The sequence below is a fragment of the Strigops habroptila genome, chromosome 1, assembly GCF_004027225.2.
Source record: "Strigops habroptila isolate Jane chromosome 1, bStrHab1.2.pri, whole genome shotgun sequence".
Classification (NCBI taxonomy): Eukaryota; Metazoa; Chordata; class Aves; order Psittaciformes; family Psittacidae; genus Strigops; species Strigops habroptila.
The window spans coordinates 65,794,558-65,813,406 of NC_044277.2; the positions used below are offsets into that span (position 1 = coordinate 65,794,558).

At 40.5% G+C, this 18,849-nt stretch overlaps 1 protein-coding gene across 4 annotated transcripts; it reads left to right on the plus strand.

Annotated features, from left to right (window-relative positions):
- Positions 1 to 245: 245 nt before the first annotated feature.
- Positions 246 to 18,248, plus strand: BAG1 (BAG cochaperone 1). Of its 4 annotated transcripts, none has more exons than XR_003994707.1 (8): positions 246 to 348; positions 3,466 to 3,594; positions 3,714 to 3,796; positions 4,513 to 4,626; positions 5,128 to 5,235; positions 14,690 to 14,752; positions 14,928 to 17,159; positions 17,809 to 18,248. XR_003994707.1 is itself a non-coding variant. In XM_030509078.1 (7 exons), exons 1-7 carry the CDS (start codon positions 306 to 308, stop codon positions 15,015 to 15,017), a joined length of 630 nt encoding a protein of 209 aa, XP_030364938.1. In that variant the 5' UTR covers positions 246 to 305; the 3' UTR covers positions 15,018 to 18,248. The 4 variants fall into 4 exon arrangements, 2 of the variants coding, with proteins under 2 accessions (XP_030364938.1, XP_030364946.1); XR_003994709.1 differs by lacking the exon at positions 17,809 to 18,248 and adding an exon at positions 12,389 to 12,624 and having other exon boundaries at positions 14,928 to 14,950; XM_030509078.1 differs by having other exon boundaries at positions 14,928 to 18,248.
- The last annotated feature ends 601 nt before the right edge of the window (positions 18,249 to 18,849 follow it).

An 18,849-nucleotide genomic window follows, 5' to 3' on the forward strand; every position in this document is an offset into this window, starting at 1 on the left:
TAGTTTGCTCTCAACCTGTCGCCGCTGTTATCAGTGTCCGGTGCTGCTCGGGCACGGAGGCGGAGCCTGGTTCTGATCCCAGCAGCGTTCCCGGCTCACACCGTGCTTGCTCTGCCCGTGCCCCTGCTGCTTAATTGTTTCCTCTCCCTAACGCGGGCGGCCACCCCGCCGTGACACCCGCGGCACAGCCCCGGCCCTGCTGTCCCGCCTCATCCGGACTGACGGGGCGCGGCCTGTGGCGGAACTGACGCGGTACCGGCGCGCCCCGGGAAGCGCCGCAGAGCGGTTTCCGTGTGGCGGGTGAGATGGCGGCGCCCGGAGCTCCGGTTACTGTCACCGTCACGTACAGTAAGAGCCGCCCGGGGGATGGCGGAGGGCGGGCGGGCACCTCCAGCCGCCGCCAAGCCCGGCGCGGCCCGCGGCGTCTCCCTCCGGCGCCACAGACCCCAGCGGGGCCGGGCGGGTCGGGCCCTGGCTGCGGGGCCGCCCTTCCCCGCTGTCCCCGCGGAACGCGCCGCGGCCGTGAGCGGTGGCCGCGGCGCCGGGGTCAGCGGGGAGCGCGCGGGCGGCGGCGGTGGGAGGTGCGGGGTATGTGCCAGCCGTTGGTGCCGGAGCGCCCGCGGCTGCAGCTCCGAAAGCCTCGAGGAGATGGAAGACGCTGGAGCTGCCCGCGGCTGCTCGGGGCTGCGGCTGTGGGACGGGTGGCGGCGGCGGCCTCGGCCCTGGGCGGGCACGGGTCGCCCTCCGCTTAGCCTGGTCTCGATCGGGGCTGCTACCGTGAGGTTTCGCTCCTCCGCTGGCCACGTCTTCCCCTCAGATGGATCGCTTAAAGCTGATCCAACAAAAGGGGGGAAAAAAAATAAGCACCTTTTCCATATCAAGACGATGATGATAGTCTCCACTCAGGGAGATCTACTGTAAGGATGGTGATGGAAACAGGTGATAATGCTGTCTTTGCCAGAGAACGCAGAGCAGAGGTCACTTTTTGAGTAGTAATCTTTATTTAGGTGAAATACATTACTGAAGTTAAAAGCAGGTGCTTTCCGATGGGCTCTCTTCTTGTTTGTTGAATAAGTTTGAACGTCTGTGGTTAGTGAGATGCAAGATCGCAGCAGAAAGTGGTGGTGTATTCAGGGTGAGAGTTGGGTGCTGGCCTGGTGAGCGGGTTACTCACAGGCAAGCTGGCATGATTGAGCTTTTTTACCTTGGGAAGAGAAATAGGAGGAGGGAGAAGAAGGTGGAATGTGGTTAAGTCCACAAACAAATATTAAAAGTTACTACAAAGAGGTAAGAATAGCTTGGGCTCCACAGTTCTTAAAATAAGATTGGAAATGCAATGGTTAAATTTCCATGAGGGAGTGAGGGAGGAATGAGAAGTATAGTTGGGTATTAAAGCAGCAAGGTATTCAGTTGGTTTTGGTTAACAAAGTTGTTTGTTTGGTTTTTGGGTTTTTTTATTCTTTAATTATTGAATAATAAATTCTGTTCCTGTTCCTTTTGTACTGGTCTGGTGACATTCTTCCTACCTTTAGAGCTTATTGTTTATTTCTGCTTGCTCATTCGTCTTTTCAAACTGTCACATTATTTTGTGAAAATGTTTCCTTTATCACCTGGCAGTTTTATCTAACAGTCTTTGGTGAGGAACGTCATAGAATAATCTGCTTGAATCCTCATGATTCATGTGCTCAATAGTGCCTTGAGAGAGCTCCATTTGATCTGAGGGGGTTTTGTTTGCAAAGATGGCAATAACTCAACGATATTAACACATTTAGGACTCCAAGATCTTGCTGTTTGCCACCAGACTTCCCTTCCTTCCATTCTGAGATGCCACCACTGACTGAGACTATCTATTATCTTTCAAGTTGTTTTCTTATCTGGTAATTACTTTGTCATTAATAAATAGCAAATCAAAGGCATTGTTCATCTTGGACTTCAGCTGTCTCATTTATATCTGTTGCTGTCAAACACTGGGTTACTGCTTAGCACAAACATTTTGTTAAAGTTTTCCATGCGTGAGTGAAGGTGGGGAATGAAGGAAATAAATAGGAAATAGAATGGTAGTAGACTTACATGTATCACTTGACAATCTGCAAGAATTGAACTGTTCGGGGTTTTTTTTGAAGTGTATTTTGCGCTAGTGCTTACCTTAAATTACTGTTGTCATTTATTGAAGCAAACTGATAAGCTGTGATACCACAAAGTATTTTTCATGGTGGTTTCAACAGTAACATTTTTGTTACAGTCTGCCTGAAGTGGTACTCATAATTCGTAATTAAAACTTTATATTTTTAGACAGACTTCAGCTGTTCTCTTCCTCATTTGCTGTTTGCTTGTTTGTTTTTTCTCTCAGCTGCTGACAGGCACAGCCCTGGCCCAAAGCAGTTGTATATGTCAAAACAACCGTATGAAATACATTGAGGCTAGGACCTAAATTTTATTTTTCTTCCAAAACAAATTAGGAAAAAGGTCTGTTAATGGAAAATGCTTGGGCGGGAAGAGGTAGTTTGTATAATGTGATTTTGAGCTTAAAACCATTTTGAAATTAAGAACTGTTGTTTTAGGTTAGTGTCACTTGTCATGTGTCTCTTGGGAGGCTGGAATTTTAAAATCGATGCTTTTTAGCACTCTTCTTTGTAAAAGATATGTGCACTTCAAATTAGTGGCATGAGAACAGTTTTCTTTCTGGTATTTGTTAAGGATTTCTCTCTTCCTGCAAAGTAAAAATGCCTTTCTTTATTTCCCTTGCAGCTAATGGTGGCTGATTCCTGTGGGTGCTTTCAGATTGACAAGCCTGAAGTGTGTGGGAACAGAGGGTTATAGAAAGGGTCTATTAAGCAGAGATTAATAGACATACTCCTTTTTTCTAACAACTTCCTGGTGTTTGAATGCAAATACTGTTAGGGAGTCTGAATAGGATGTTCTATAAGTGGAAGGTGACATACAGGCCAAGACAGTGGTTAAGGCTGCATATCAGTAGAATGACGGGGAGGAGTAATTTTTGGACTCTGAGAATTCTTTCAGGTGGCTGGTGGAGGGGAAGCAGGGTAGACATTGATCACATACATGATCACTCCTCATGTATGAGGGGAAGGGAACAAAGGAAGTGATAAACGGTCTCATTCCCCAAGACTTATGCCATTAAAAGTTCCTACAAGTAGGAAATGGAATGTACCAGGAAGATGTGGGCTTTCATGCTTTAGCTTGTGGAATATATGAACATCATCTGCACTCTAAAGAGGCGGGCAGTAATATTTGGCAGGAGCGTTAAGCCAGTAGAAAATGCCTGATTGAACTCCTCAGGTTATTAGAATGTAAACCAAATTTTTCAGCTGAGGTAGAATCCTTTGATTGAAAATGGATTGTTCGTGAGAGTCAGTCTGCATTAATGGAAATTAATATTAGGAATGGATTACCTGTAATATTTTCTAGGTAACGATAAGATACTGATACTCTGGTTTTTGTTAGGTAATGAAAAACACAATATTCAGGTTGCTTCCCAACAAGAAGATGGTGAACCTACGCTACAAGACATGGCTCTACTTATTGAACAAGTCACTGGAGTTCCAGTTCCTTTTCAGAAACTGATATACAAAGGTAACTTATAGATGTGTTAATGTTTCTTGTAGATGGTAGTTTTCATCTTAGTCACTTTCAGAATTTTTGCGTCACTGACTATATTTTAACTACTTTTTCCTCTCTGGTTTTCCATTTAGGGAAGTCTCTGAAAGAATTGGAACAGCCATTGTCAGCACTTGGAGTTAAAAACGGTTGCAAAGTCATGTTGATTGGGAAAAGGGTAAGTGTGGCCTCTGGTCCTTTTTTTCCTTAAATTATTGTAATTTCCGTCAGTGGCTCAGTTGCTGAACACAGGAGCAGGTGGTAGCATAAACCTTCCCACAAAGTTGAGTTCAATCTCACACTGTACTGCAGATAACTCTGCAGTTCATGCATTTCTGAAATTACATTATTGACTGTCTTCTGCCTTACATTGTTGACAAAATTCTGCCTAATCTGTTGCTTGTCGGTGCTCATGAACCTTCTGTCCACTGCTGACCTTATCTGCTCGTATTTTTCTGTTGTGGGTTTTTGTTTTTTCCTTTTTATTAAAAAAAAAAAAAGCTGTAGGTACAGAGTCTGCTGAGTTATTTCTAGTGAAATGACTTGTGGCTGGCTTTGCCAAATAGAGGACAAAGTAATATCTTGTAATGTAAATGTTACCTTTATTTTAAAAATGCTAAGGTAACAAAAAAAAGTTTACACATTTCCTTTTTCCCTTCAAATTCGTCTCATTTAATGTGTTCATATACATTGCTGCATTGACTGTATTTGCGATTAAGCTTTGGAAAAATCTTATTTGATAGGTATTAAAATATGGAAAGAATAACCACAGTGTAGTATGTATTTCAGCTCAGCAGAAGCCTGTATGTCTGTATCACCACTGTTGCTGCTTTTTAGCTGCATAGTGTCTTTATTTGTTCCATGGTTGTGAATGTTGTATTTTTGAATACACAGAATAGTCCAGAAGAAGAGGCTGAATTAAAGAAGCTAAAAGATTTGGAGAAGTCAGTGGAGCAAATAGCTAATAAGTTAGAAGAAGTTAATAAAGAGCTCACAGGTATCCAGAAGGTATGCCAGTTTTGTATCCTTTTATATCTTTGCAAAACAGTTTTGTAGGTATATGTATTAAAAAAAAAAACAACCTGTTTAGAGGTTTGAGTAGTCAGTAATAGGCTGCCCCTCTTAACTGTTCAAGTGTCCTGTGAAATTCTTACTGAATTTCCAATGCTATTTATGAGTTAGCAAAGTGGAAACATGGCACTGTTAGGAAAAAGGTTGCATATTGGATAAATTACAATCTTTAGATCTGGAAAAAACATAAAGAGTTCTCTCAGAGCCTAAAGGAGAGTGTCTGTTGTTTAATCTTTTAAGTAAACATAGCAAATCTTGTATTTAGCATTTAAGGATTGATAGAATACAGGTTGAGATTGGAGTCTCAATCTCCATACTTGAAAATACAGAAATAGTAGAAAAGGTTTTTTGCTGTAATGGATTGATAGATTTTCAAAGCTGAGTGTTCTGTAGGGTATGGAATAATTTTGTGTTTCCTTCCCTCTTTTTCTTCCTTAGGGATTTTTAGCAAAGGATCTCCAAGCAGAAGCACTAAAACAGCTGGACAAGAGGATAAAAGGAACTGCAGAGCAGTTCATGAAGATCCTGGAACAGATTGATGCCATTGTAAGTAAACAACCACAGAAGAGGGTCAAATCCCAGCCGGAACTTACTGTTAAGAATATATCTTTCATGTAATTTATTTGATATTTGAAAGTGCTAAAAAATTTATTTTGGCTTTAAAAATTAGTTAATTGGTTTGCTCATTTTTTCTTTAATATCCAGCTCTTGCCCCTCTATGTCTCCAAAAGACTACTTGGCAGCATCTATTTCTAAATGGTGACATTAATGCCTGTGCATGCATCCCCATTCTACAGAAGAGCTTCATTTGGGGCAGCAGCCTGTTAAGACTACATGAAATGGGTATCCTTTACTCAAGTTTTACCCTTTTAGTTTGTCTTGGCAAACTTTCATGTTAAACTTGATGATAACAGTAAAGGTCTGGGAAAAAACAACCAGATACACTTTGTATTCTGTATCGCATAGGAACAAGGAGGCCCTTAAGAATTTTCTGTTCAGTTTTATGTGGACTGACAGGACTCATTTGAGATGCCTGCATATTAAGGACTGGATTCTGCCTTTGGAATGTATTGGGGTATATCCAAGTGCTTCACAGTCATTAATGGATCATAATCTTACAGCATATTTCCAGAGTACAACACGTATCTCCATGTAGTAGCTGAGAGCTAGGTGAAAATAAGGGACTTGTGCAGAGATAAACAGACAATTGTGGCAGCTAGGTTATGTCTGTATTCTGTTCCTCTGCTGGTGATTTCCTGAAAACTTCATTATATAATTATGCTGCATATCACAATTGTAACACCTTGCTGTGAAGGAAAAATGCTGCTTTTCTGTGGTAGTGATGTCTTTGGGTCTACTGCTTTGTACAGTGACCCTTTATGGGATTGTTTCCATGCAAATGCCTGTAATTGGTGAACCAAATGTAGTCTAATTGATGGGTGCTATGTAAAAGTTCAGCAGCAGACTAAATTAAAGAGTAATAATTTGAACTGGTCATCATAAAATGCTATACAATATGGACGTGTTCCTAGGAATGGTCGGCAGCTCATTAACTTATTTCCTCCTTTCATACTGTGGACCTTTAATGATAAACTAGCCTTTGCTGTTTGTTACAGCCAACAGTTCTTATATTACATTTTTTAAAAAAGTATTTGCTAAGTATTTTAGAGTCTTAAAATTTCTCTTTCCTTTTCTGCCTCATGTATAGGAAGATGTTTTGCTGACAGTTGTTGAATGCTGTTAGACATAGAGACTTCATATAACTGATTCCCTGTTTGAAGTGCAGATTTACTGTGTTACGAAAATAGCAATAAGGTGACAACTGTTTTAATTGGATGGGATTAAAGCTTATTTCTGATCCCTTCAGTTGCTCATAATAAGTCAGATTTAGAAAAAATTCAGTACTTTGCTGGTGTACAGTTCTGGAACTCAGCAAGCATCCATGAAAAATCCTTTCACTGCTTCCTAATTAATCCAAACTGAATTTCCCAAGTTTACCTTTGATTCTGGTGCTTTTTGCATGGCTTAAACAGAAAGCATGATATTACCTCTCTCTTTAGCAAAATACTCTAAATAGTACTGGACAGGGCACTTTAAGGTTTACTACAAGGTTTTAGAAGGTTTATCACCTAGTGAATTCATGTTTACATTTAGGAAGTAATGGAGTCCCTGTGCCTCAGTTTTGTCTCTTGCGGAAGTGTAGCAGTCAGAGCTAAAACTAATTATGATTAGTATCTTTTGTGTTTGTAATAGTTGTTTGTTACTTTGTTATATAAGGGCCTATGATTTGATGAGTCTCATTCTTTCAAAAGCAAGAAATAAGTGAGAGTTTTTATTACCAGTGATTGAAGTTCTGTTACACATGCCAAAGTCCATATTTATTTGTTTTACGATACAAAGGCAGCTGTGGGTTTTGTCATGAATACTGAACTTCTGTGAAACTTCTGTGAAATCTTGCAGATGAGATACATGTAGTTGGGTGGAATCTTCACGTAAGATGTAGCTGTTCGGTGTGCTGGTGTTACACCAGATCAGATGAACAGGCCACCAGCTTCCTGAAGTATTACTTAGCTGTACTGTAGTTGTGCAATTTACAGAGGTAGCAACACAGAAGGGTAATGAGGTAGGCGTATGAACAATAAATAGGTTCCACTGAAGTAAAAGATGGTAAATAGAAATGCAAAGCAGAAAAGCATAAAACTTCCAGAAAGTATTTTATCTGTGTCTCAGAATTGTTTTATGCAGTGTTTAGTATTCTTTTTGTTAGTCAAGTAAAAAGCAGGTTCTGACAAATCTCTTTTAATTGCTGTTGACCATATGATGTGCTATTGATTCAATTAACATCTTAAAGATAAGGGCGGGGGGGGGAGGGGAAGTGACTGAGCTGTTTTCTGCTAAGACAGAACAATGGATGCATTGCAGAAGTGAAACGTACTAGCAGGCTAACACTGTAATATTCCAGTTTTGAAGAATTGTTGTGAGAACTCTTGTGAGACTGTCGTAAGTTCTTTGGATCAATCAAAACATGTAGCTTAGTACAAAATGAGATTTGTATGGTTAGAGAGAGCTAAGGGTGAGGAAGACTGCATACTTTTTTCTGTCTGTTATGGGGTGTCACCCTCTTACTGTTAGCAGACAAGCTCATTAATTAGAGGAGCTGAGTCTGGAACTAATACTCCTTTTAACTAGATGCCATGTGTTCAACAACTATGAATTTAAAAGAAGTGATTTAGGAAGTAGAGAAGTAGGTCTGTGGTCATACAGTATTGCGGTGGGAGAGAAAAATTACAGTGTTGTCACTCCTAGATTGTGAAAGGGAAGTCTTGAAGGGATGCTTTTGGGTTGCTTTTTGTCTATGATTCTCAGATGCAACTTGAACATTTGAACATTAAGTGTGTTTAAATAGCTACTGCTTCCACAGCAGGAAGGGTGGGGGGATCTTATGAGCATCTTACAAATTTTTTAATGCTGTGACACAGTCAGACATTCCCATAAGCCACAGATCGAATCTGAAGTTTTCTTCAGGAGGAATACAAATTGAGTTGTCTTCAACAGTTGAAGATTTGTGTGTGTGCATCACCAGAAATGCCATTTATTTCAGCAGTTAAACATTTGATCCAGGAGTAGAAGTCAAAGTACAGTACTTAGTACAAATCTGAGTGAGTAGAACACAGAAAATCTTTGACTTGATCAGCTAGCACAGTTATTTAAAAAACTGAAAGCTTTCTCAAGGGGGGAAGAAAAAAAAGAAAGTTTTTTGGACGTCGGTAGGAAAATTTATATGTACAGTCATGACACTAAGTAATTCTTGTGAGCTGGCTCTAATTTACATGAAGTCTGTCACCCATATTGCAGTCTGAGAGATTACTTTGTTCTCATGACGATTTCTTATTAAATGGCAGATCTATAATCTAGAAAGACAATATTGCAGGGAACAGGCTGCTCTAACAACTGAAAAAGAAGCTTCCTCTTCTGAAATACCAGTCACTGATTTTGTTTGCATAAATTCACAGCAAAATCATCTGTCAAACTGCATGTATCAGTATTGAGAACATTGATTATGTTGTGGATTCATAATAGTGTTCTGGTGGCCCATCCTCCTTTCTCAAGGATTCTTTTTTTTGGTATAATTCCTCTGTAAAACTAACTTAAATTACTGTCCTGTTCTGATGAAGCTGTTGTCACTGTCTCCTTGTCCCAGCTGTACTTGTCATCTGTTAATACCAAATTAACATTTTGAGGATTAAAAGAAAGAAGTATTCTGAAAAAAAAACCCCAACCCCAAACCAAACCATCATTGTGCCTGCAACAAACATGTCCCAATCTTCTGGGGAATTTTGCCTCTTGCAGTAAGATGAGAACTTACTAAACCTTTGAATTTATCTGGATAAATATTTTATAATAATTTCTTACTATAATTCTTACATCTCTTAGTATGAATCATAAACATAAAGCTTTGGGGAAAATTTTTTCTAAAGCACAAGGAACAAGAAAATACTGTCATCTTTCAGTGAGGGTAGAATGCCTAGTTTCAGCTTCTGCTTTCCGAAACCCATTGACAAAAGCTGCTGTTCGATGGCTGCTTTTAAAGAAGCTGCTTAGGTGTCTACTTAGATGAAGTTTCAGTGTCAGCATAATGTGCTTACCCAATTTACCAATTTGTTTAACAATGAGTTTAAAAAAAAAAGTGAAGGGCTGGTAGTTGGTATAAACTGCACACTAAAATACTGCATGTTGTTTGGGATTCTCAAAAGATGCTAGCAAAAAAGCTTCTTGTTATATGGGTGGGTTGTCAGCAAAATATTCTTTCTTTGCAACTGATTAGCATTGGTGCTATATGTAGTGGAGTGTTTTGTGTTTGGTTTTTTTTTGGCAGGGGGGTTTGGTTTTGGTGGGCTTTTTTTGGGTTTTTTTGAAGCAATTTGATAACAAAGATGTTTCTAGCTATTGGTATGAGTGCTGGTATAGGAGATTGCGTGTTTTAAGAATGGTGTCCCTTTGGTTCTGATATGATAGTCATAAATAATAAATTCTACTAGCATTAGTTTTGGTTATTAACTGACTACATTGCTATAAAGTGGATTCAGGCTGGGGTCTATGGTTAAGGAAATAAGAAATACTCAAAGAAGAGAACAAAGACGCAGTGGTAACACTGAGCTTAAAAATCGTTATTGAAAGCACTTCCAAAACAAATGGAGCTTGAGCAAAGCTGAAGGTGATGTTCTGTGGCAAAGGGTGGTGGTTTTATTGGAAGATCAGCTGGGAGAGGGGGAGGAAATGACAAAAGAGTGTGTATTTCATAAGAAGCAGTGGTCAGCAGAGAGGGATGCTGGGTTTGTAATTAAAAGAACACTTGAGAGAGGATCTAGGAGTAGGAGAATCACACATATGAATTTACTACTCAACGGTGACTGGTTTTAAGGATTTCTTTTATAAAGCATGAGTGCTGTGCATACAAAAGATGAGTCTTTGAGGATGTAACGTGTGTCTCTGCAGTGCATCTTGTCAGTGTATCTGCAGGGTGAGAGCTCTCAAAGAGATGTGGCAAAGCAACTCCAAATTCAGGCGTGTGGAGTGGGAGATAGCCACTGGTAACAGGGGGCCTCGGGCTCTATTTCTGCGTGGATGGGGGGAGGATAAAGAACCTGTGCCCAAGAGCTCTAGAGAAGTTGTTGGGGTGAAGCCAGCACTGCAGTCACTTCTGAAAGTAAGACCATACAGACCAAGGTCTGTGAGACTTGAGCGGTGTTTTGGTACAGAGGAGGTGCAATGCAAAGAGGAGACCTGCTATAAAAGTAAGAATGTGTTGTGCAGTAGAAAGCCGTATACTAATCCAAACTACTGCTCTGCAAGCAGTGCTAGCACCAAAATGTAGATTTGGCAAGAGTTTTGCATAAGCACTCCTTATGCTTAAGCTTCTCCTTCTTTAATTAAATTTGATTTTAATTAAATATGGAAATGTTATTGTGACTTAAGGTTTATTGCCAGCTTCACCTGTTAAACCCTGAATAGTTGGACAGCGTATTCCTGGAGAGGAGACATAAGCTGACTAAGGTAAAACAGAGAGACTATGAGATTTAATTCGATGATAAGATTTGTAAACTTTACTAATTTGATTGCAAAGCACCTTTTAAGCAGCTTGATACGTTAGTAGCTTCCAATTCTGTATCTCTGCCAAGGGGATTACAAGGTGTGATTTAAAAACAAAACAAAACATAAACCAAACCAAACAGCGGTAAGGGTGTGCAAGCAAACATGAGGAGTTTGCATGCACAGATGTAATTAAAAACAACACTTTTGAAAAATGTTGTTGTCAAAAATAGGAATAGTCTGAATGTCTTCTCTACACTCAGCTTTGAAAGTTTCCTCCAGTTACCAGTATCTGTTTTACAAACAGACTTTGTGTGGTAAGCCCAGCTGGAGTTCCCTGTCTCCTATTGAAAGTTAACTTAGGCCTATTCTGATGATAGACAATGGTCTGTTAATTTGCTGTTTCAGATTGGGAGGAATACTTGCATAGGCCAGAATATCTTTCAGAAAATACAGCCTGAAATAAGTACTCAGCAAAGGGAGATGGGCAGTGTAACTGAGCTAGTGCATAATTTCATTTCTAATTTGGTTATTAAGAAATTCCAAGTCATGGAAGACATCAAGGCACAGAAGAATTTTTGCGACAAGTGAGATAACATTTTCATTTTCAGCCATTATTAATTGGGCCTAATTGATCTTTGTTCTTTCAGGCTATTACATATATGGTGTCAAAATAATACACATTAAATACTTCGTTAAATGTTTTTTGTTGTATCTTCTTAATTTTAAAATGAATTGTATTGTTGAAAACCAAGGGGAAAATAGGAATGTTTTCTTACGTGGTTACACGGTCCTATGTCTAATATCATTTAGAATAGTTCATATAACTTTATAATATTTTTTTAAACATTTGTTCCCTGTGACAACTATGTGTGTTCCAAAAGCTGCCTTTTTTATCTGGGAATTAGAACTGGTGTTTGAAGAGAATTAACCCACAGCTTTAACTTCTCAATTGTTTTGTAATGTCTTTGGAGCATTGAGTTTCTGAAAGAAAAGTATGTCAGGCAACAATTTTAGTGTCCTGCTTATTGGGAGGAGACATGCAGGTTTAGCTTGCTACAATCAACAAGGGCTTATTACAGTGCACAGTACTAGAAAATACACTTTGTGAAGAGCAAAATAAACTGCTGAAAAAGTAATAACAGATTCTGAACCTGTCCTATGCTGTAAATCCAAGGAAGTCAAGTTACATCACGTAAATAAACAGTGAGTAGTGCAGAACACTCCTGTAGGAGTATTTACATTGTGCATGACAGGTTCCTGGCATTAACTTGGTAACTCACCATCAAAGCTGTGTCTTCTCATCAAATAAGAGAATTTGGGAAGGATAGCTAAGTGATGGAATGCATCTTAGGACACACTGAGGAGTGATTTTGGTAATAAGAAGATTAACATCAATTAGGGGAAAAAAAAACCCCCACAAAAAAACCAAGCCCCATAACTTTTAGTTTTTAGACATTTCTGTGCCTGTTTGTAAGATAACACTGCACCAGTTTGCATTTGGAAGGGTACCTCCCTTAATCCGCATACTGACTTCTCTTGTGTCTCTGATGCTGATGGTCATTTCTCCACCTGAAAGAAATGTGTCCAATTTCTGGTTCTGTTGCAGGAGGTGCAGTCTGACATAAAAGCTCTCTGCAAGGGAAATACCTTTTCTGATCTCAAAAGGAAGTGTTAGAAGTTGATAAGAGTTTTATCCAGCCTAACAGTGCTGCTGTTTGGGAAAACTGGTGCTGGAGCAACAGAAATGGAAGCTGGAACTACAGGAATGGAAGATTCCTTCTCTTGCCCATCTTCCAAAACCAAACTAACAAAATAAACCAAAAAACCTGACCTTGGGAAGAGGTTAGTGTAGTAGTAGTTACTCCCATTTCCAACTTCATATTCTCCTAGGAGACAAGAAGCAGTGTTGTGCATTCCTTCTTCCAGTTGTGTGTAGGATTGAGAAGGATATTAAATCTGAAGTTTATGTAGAAGTAAAATCATAGAATCACAGAATCATTTGGGTTGGAAGAGACCTTTAAAGGTCATCTAGTTCCAACCCCACTGCCGCGGGCAGGGACACCTTTCACTAGACCAGGTTGTTCAAAGGCCCATCCAACATGACCTTGAACGTTTCCAAGGATGGGGCATCTACCACCTGGGCAACCTGTTCCAGTGTTTCACCACCCTCATAAAAGACTTCTTTTTTATACCTAGTCTGAATCTACCCTCTTTTAGTTTAAAACCATCACCCCTTGTATTATTGCTTACTATAAAGTCTGTCCCCATCTTTCTCATAAGCCCCCTTTAGGTACTGAAAGGCTGCTAAAAGGTCTCCACGGAGCCTTCTCTGCTGCAGGCTGAACAACCCCAACTCAGCCTTTCTTCATAGGATTGGTGCTCTATCCCTCTGATAATTTTTGTGGTCCTCCTCTGAACCTGCTCCAACATGTCCCCTCTTGTGTTGGGGGCCCCAGAGCTGAACACTGTACTCCAGGGGCGATCTAATGAGAGTGGAGGGGGAGAATCACCTTCCTCAACCTGCTGGTCATGCTTCCTTTGATTCAGCCCAGCATACAGTTGGCTTTCTGGACTGCAGGTGCTCATTGCTGGATCATGTTGATCTCATCAACCAACACCTACAAGTCTTTCTCCTCAGGGCTGCTTTCGATCCGTTCCCCACCCAGCTTGTAATTATGCTTGGGATTGCCCTGACTCAGGTGCAGGACCTTGCACTTGTTGAACTTGGCCTTGTTGAACTTCATGAGGTTCTCACGGGCCCACCTCTCAAGCCTGTCAAGGTCTCTGGATGGCAAGACTCCTGTGTTTAAGACCATGTATGTTTGGCTGGACACTAAAAGAAAAGAGCACTTTTTTTTTTTTAATTGTCATAAAAGATTATATATCTAAACCTCCCAGTGGAGCTTGCATTTTAGCTGAAATGAAACAATAGTACAGGGAAATGTCTATTGATTTGGAGTTGGGGTGGAAAATAAGAGGCATACCAGTGAGAAATTCCCAAGATTTTTATGATCTTGAACAGTGAGAACACAGTGTTTCTAAGAATGTTCTCATGAACTTTATATAATGATAATTACCTGTACAGGTGTTTTACCTGTTTCAAAAAGAAAAATCATAAACCTGAGCACCATTCCCCACCAACACCCCAATTTCACACAGCTTCAAAAGGATAAAGTGCATAACATTTGCTAGGATGACATACATGAACATATTGGGTGGTAAGAGTACAGAAAATGATGCAGTTTGAATTAAATTAAAAGCAGTCAGCATGTAACACTTCACATCTGTTGCCTTTCATGAGTAGATGCTGAGAAGATCAGATATACAGCTTAAACAGATTGGCAATTACAGAATGGTTTGGGTTGGAAGGGACCTTAAAGATCATCTAGTTCCAACCCCCCTGCCACGGGCAGGGACACCTGCCACTAGACCAGGTAGCTCAAAGCCCCGTCCAACCTGGCCTGCAATGCCTGCATTACTGATGATACATTCTAGTGATGGCAAGTGGTTGAGTTAATGTGTTTGTAAGAAATTAATTCATCTTATAGTATCTGAAAAAACTGAAGTCAAAGCTCAGCAGAACAGTTAACATAGACTACAGTAGACAAAAGTAGTGTATTCTATTACTGGTTAAACCACGATAGTAGTCTGTTGCTGTGTTTTACCTGAAGACTCATGGTAAATTTGCTAGCTTAGTTCTTTGCAGTGAGCATGCTGCATCCCTGACTTTTTGAATTTATGACTTTCTCTTTTAATTCTTTCTTGTCTAATCATCTTCAGTGGGCAGGTATGGCATTTTCAAGATGCCTGTTCAGAGAATTCTTTGATACATTCAGGTTTTGCTGTAAGTTTAAGAGGTTAATTTCAGTGTAAAGCTGCATCAACTTGTTTGTTTATTTTACTGCAGAATCTACCAGAGAATTTCAGTGATTGCAAACTGAAAAAGAAGGGGTTGGTGAAAAGGGTTCAGGTGAGTTATTTTGTTGTTTTGGGTAAACAAAACTCTGAATAAGCTGTTATCAGAAGGTGGCTGTTGAGTTTGCTTCTCCAAATTAATGACGGAAAGTGCATTTTCTGTTCTTAAGAAGCATCTACCATTGCTATGATTGCATCCCAAATAACGTTTGTTTGTTTCTTATTGTCAGGTTTTTCTTGCCCAGTGTGATACCATTGAAGGAAATATTGGCCAAGAAATGGACAAGCTACAGTCAAAGAATTTGGCACTGGCAGAATGAGACATTGCCCTACGTAATTAGGAAACATAATTGCTCTATGAGCAAGAAGAAAAGTTTGCTCTTTGTTTTGGAGCACGTATTCAGCTTTTTTTTTTGTTTGTTTTTGTTAAAGCCCAGTCTGTTAGACTGGTCCCAGTCAATAATTTCTTGCTGGTTGTCTTGTTTGCCGCTTGGTTAGACCTGTTATTTTGGAGAGAAAATCATTCCTGAAGAATGGCAGAAATAATCTTTGTGGTGAATTGTTATATATCTTATGGACAAATGTTTAGTTAACTAAGTTATCAAGTTTGCAGTGATGGGCAGTTCTGTCTGATATATCTTTGAATGCAGCTCAAATCAAAGAAGGTCTGTAACCGTACAAGTGCCATAGGTTGCAATTGTAGGCAAACTGAGACCACACCTGGGAAAGTCGAACATTATAGTAGACAGTTCAGAGCAATAAAAAACCCCCTACGCATTTGTATCTACTTAATGTTTGTATGCATTTATAAATATAAGAAAGCTTGACTATAAGGGAGTCGTACCTATTTTAGCCTTAAATTGTCATAATAAATGGAATGTACTGTAACACGTATGGTACTTAATTTTGAGTGGTGCTTTAAGTTGTTACTGAGCTCCTTGATACAGACGTATGTTTTTTACATAGATTTCTGATGTACTGTGTTTTTTATAGATGATTCTTATTTTTATTGTTTATGTTCCATCTTGAGTTATGGTGGGAAATGAAATGCGATTACTCATGCTGCTCATATACCAGGGGTTCAGTTCAAGCAACGTATAACTAAGGAACTATTTTGAAAAGGTTTTTTATGCTTTTTCCCCCAGTTTCACCGGATTCCTGATGCTGTATTTAATGCAAAATTGCAGTGATTATTCCTAGCCTGTTAAGGTAGTCAGTGAAGTTTTGTAACACATTACAAAGCGATAAAATTCATTTTAGCAATGCCATGTGTCTTAAGGGTTATGACCAGTCCTTGCAGTCAGATACGTGCCACACTTAGCCTCCTCTGTTAGGTGAAAAGTAAGCTTTTGCAGGAGATTGAGTAACTGTCAGCAGGCGCAGCCAACTTGCAGTTGTTGGTCAGAGCCTGTAGCTACTGGACTTCTAGTGGGAGCTGCTTTTTCGGTGGTGGCTTCTGGTCAGTAGGTCAGTCTTACACGCAGTGGCTGGTGAAGTAATGACTGGTAAGGAGCCTGATTCTGTGAGGGGAAAAAAAAACTCTTTCTAATGAGTCAGAGTGAGGATGTTTAGAAATGGCCCTTAAGTAGTGAGCTTTTATCCATATGTGACTGTTTTAAGATTAGCTGTGCTTTCAAGATAAAAATAGGAAGTGTGTGTAAAAAGATGTTAACTGCTAATAAGTTATAAACCTTAAATAATACCCAAAGTGTTATTATTAAAGTATTATCTTTGATGTTTGTAATAGGAGGAGGAGCATTTCTTTAGTGAAAAATGCCATTGGATAAATGAAGTGATAGCCCTGCACTAGAAAGGGTCACTTTTATTTTAAAAATGCCTTTTAATTATACCAAGATTGGAGTTGCCATATTTTTTACTGTTAAATAGCTTCTTCAAGGTTGTATTTTTTCCATATGTAACTCTCTTCTCAGCATCTGTGGAGGATTTCAAGGTCTAAACTCCTAGGAAGCTTGTCTATCATGTTAGGAAATGGTCTGCTTGGTAGGACTGTGGATAGCTTTTCCTAGGCTACTAGTCTGGTCATGCTGCATTTTCCCAGCACTTTAGGAGGAAGAAGAGTTGGTTGTAGCCATTTTTGTGAAGCCCTGCCTAGCTTGGTGCTGCTTCTGGACCAGACTCAGCTGACTCTTAAACCACCAGCAATGCTATTACCTAATTCAGGGAATTAAAAATTAACCACTTTCCTGTGATGGAAAGGATCCTCACCCTCTCAAATATAAGTCCTCTAATGCATTGGACTTTCACAAGGTGCATATATAATAAGCAAAGTATCTTCTTGTGCCCAAGGAGAGCACTGGGAGCTGTGGTCATGGCTAGGACAGTGTCCATTTCTGCTGCTGCTTTGTATTTTTCTCTCTTGGGCAAGAGCACTAAGGCTATAGGCAGACATCGTCTTCCCAGCACTCCTTCCAGGAAACTTCTCGTTCTTGAGATGTACTTGTGTGAGTACATCCTCAGCCTGTTTCAAAGTCAGGTGGATTAACTTTAAGATGTTCCATAGTAGATCTTCTGATAATGTGGTACTTTGAGGCAAAGAGAGTGGTGATGAACCTCTCCCACCAGCACATCTGGATTCAGCAAAGGGTGCATGTCCTGACCTGAAATTACCTTGCAGTGGTAACTCCTGGTATCGTATCAGAGTGTTTGGTTTCTAGGACACAGTATGTCTTCCAAATATAAAAATGAGTTCATTTTGGAAAACGGGTGGTTGTAGTTAGTTACCTAAGACCTTCTAGAGTAGATTGACTTTTATACTTAGTTTTGAGAGAGGAGTCTTACACTTTGTTTTTTCATGATAGCCTTAAATTTCAGTAAAAGCAGACTTGTGTGGTTTTGAAACGTGCAGCAGACTACAGTTGTAGGAGGAAGGGGAAGGAAGAGGAGATTTTAAATATTCTTCAGAGTTTGTGAAAGTAAACATAGATCTTGGTGAAGCTTAAGCTATATCCTCACTGATTCTGTGGTCTAGGTGTACTGTGATACCTATTTTTCTACTGGTTCGTTTCCTCACCCCTATCTGCCCTGATCATGTCAAGAGAGGAGTACCTTCTCTTCTGTTTTAGTTGCACTTACCCTGTCGTCTTCCTCCAGTTGCTGTGTTGGTCTGGCCGTGTTTAGACACCTTGGATTTGCCATCTGGGCAAAACATCCTACTGCAAAGTTTGTGCTACAAATGGAACTACGCGCTTCCTTGCCCCACTTTCTCCCCCAGCTTATGTAGGCTGGTGTGAAATGAACCAAACCTGACGTTCAGGGAGCTGCAGAGCCTGGAGCCATGGGACTGTTTGCTCTGGGAACAGTATTAAATACACTGCTTGTAGTGGCGTCCTCCCTCCGTGGCGCGTCCTCCATGACCATGTATTTCTGAAGGTAATGTCACTGTAAACCTGGAGCAACACCTTTTAGACTTTTAACAGTCACTCGTGGTTTGGAGTGGAGTACTTGACATCGTCTAAATTGGGGCTAGGGTTTTTTTAGTTATTTTATTGTGCTATCATCAATGAAAAGGTATAAATAAAATATGGAAAGTTCTCTGCTGTCCTTGGTCATGATGTGGTCACTAAATGCTGTAGATGGGCTCTGTTTTAGTGGGGAAAACACATGCTGCTCTCTGTGCTGGCATCTGCGGTGTGAGGGAGCTGCAGCTGGTGATGCCAGGCCTTGGATGGCTGCAGGGCGTCAAACCCGGAATGTTGCCGTGATTGCCAACAAGCCAAAGCTTAAAGAAAGGCAGTTTTATTTTTAGTTTGGGGTTTCTGGTTTTGGTTGGGCATTGAGTTTTTTGCTTCGCTTTAAACACTTTTCGCAGTTGAATTGCAATATAACCCCCAGTTTCTGGATCTGGGTGCACGGGATGTACTGGGGGTTCCCTTTTACTTATTTTGGGCGGGTTTGGGGACATGTTTTAGAGAAGTTACTGAGAGACGTGCCAGCAGCTAGCTAACCGTGCCTGCCTACTCCTGGTGGTGCTCCAAAGGCTCAAAGACCCGACCAACACGGAGAATTGAACCGCAACTGAGACAACTTTGCTCCTGCTCCTCCTTCCGCCCCACCTCTTCCGCGGGGGGCGTGGCCAGAGGCAGAAGCTCCGCCCCAGCCACCGCGCAGGGGGCGGGGCTATCATTGGCCCCG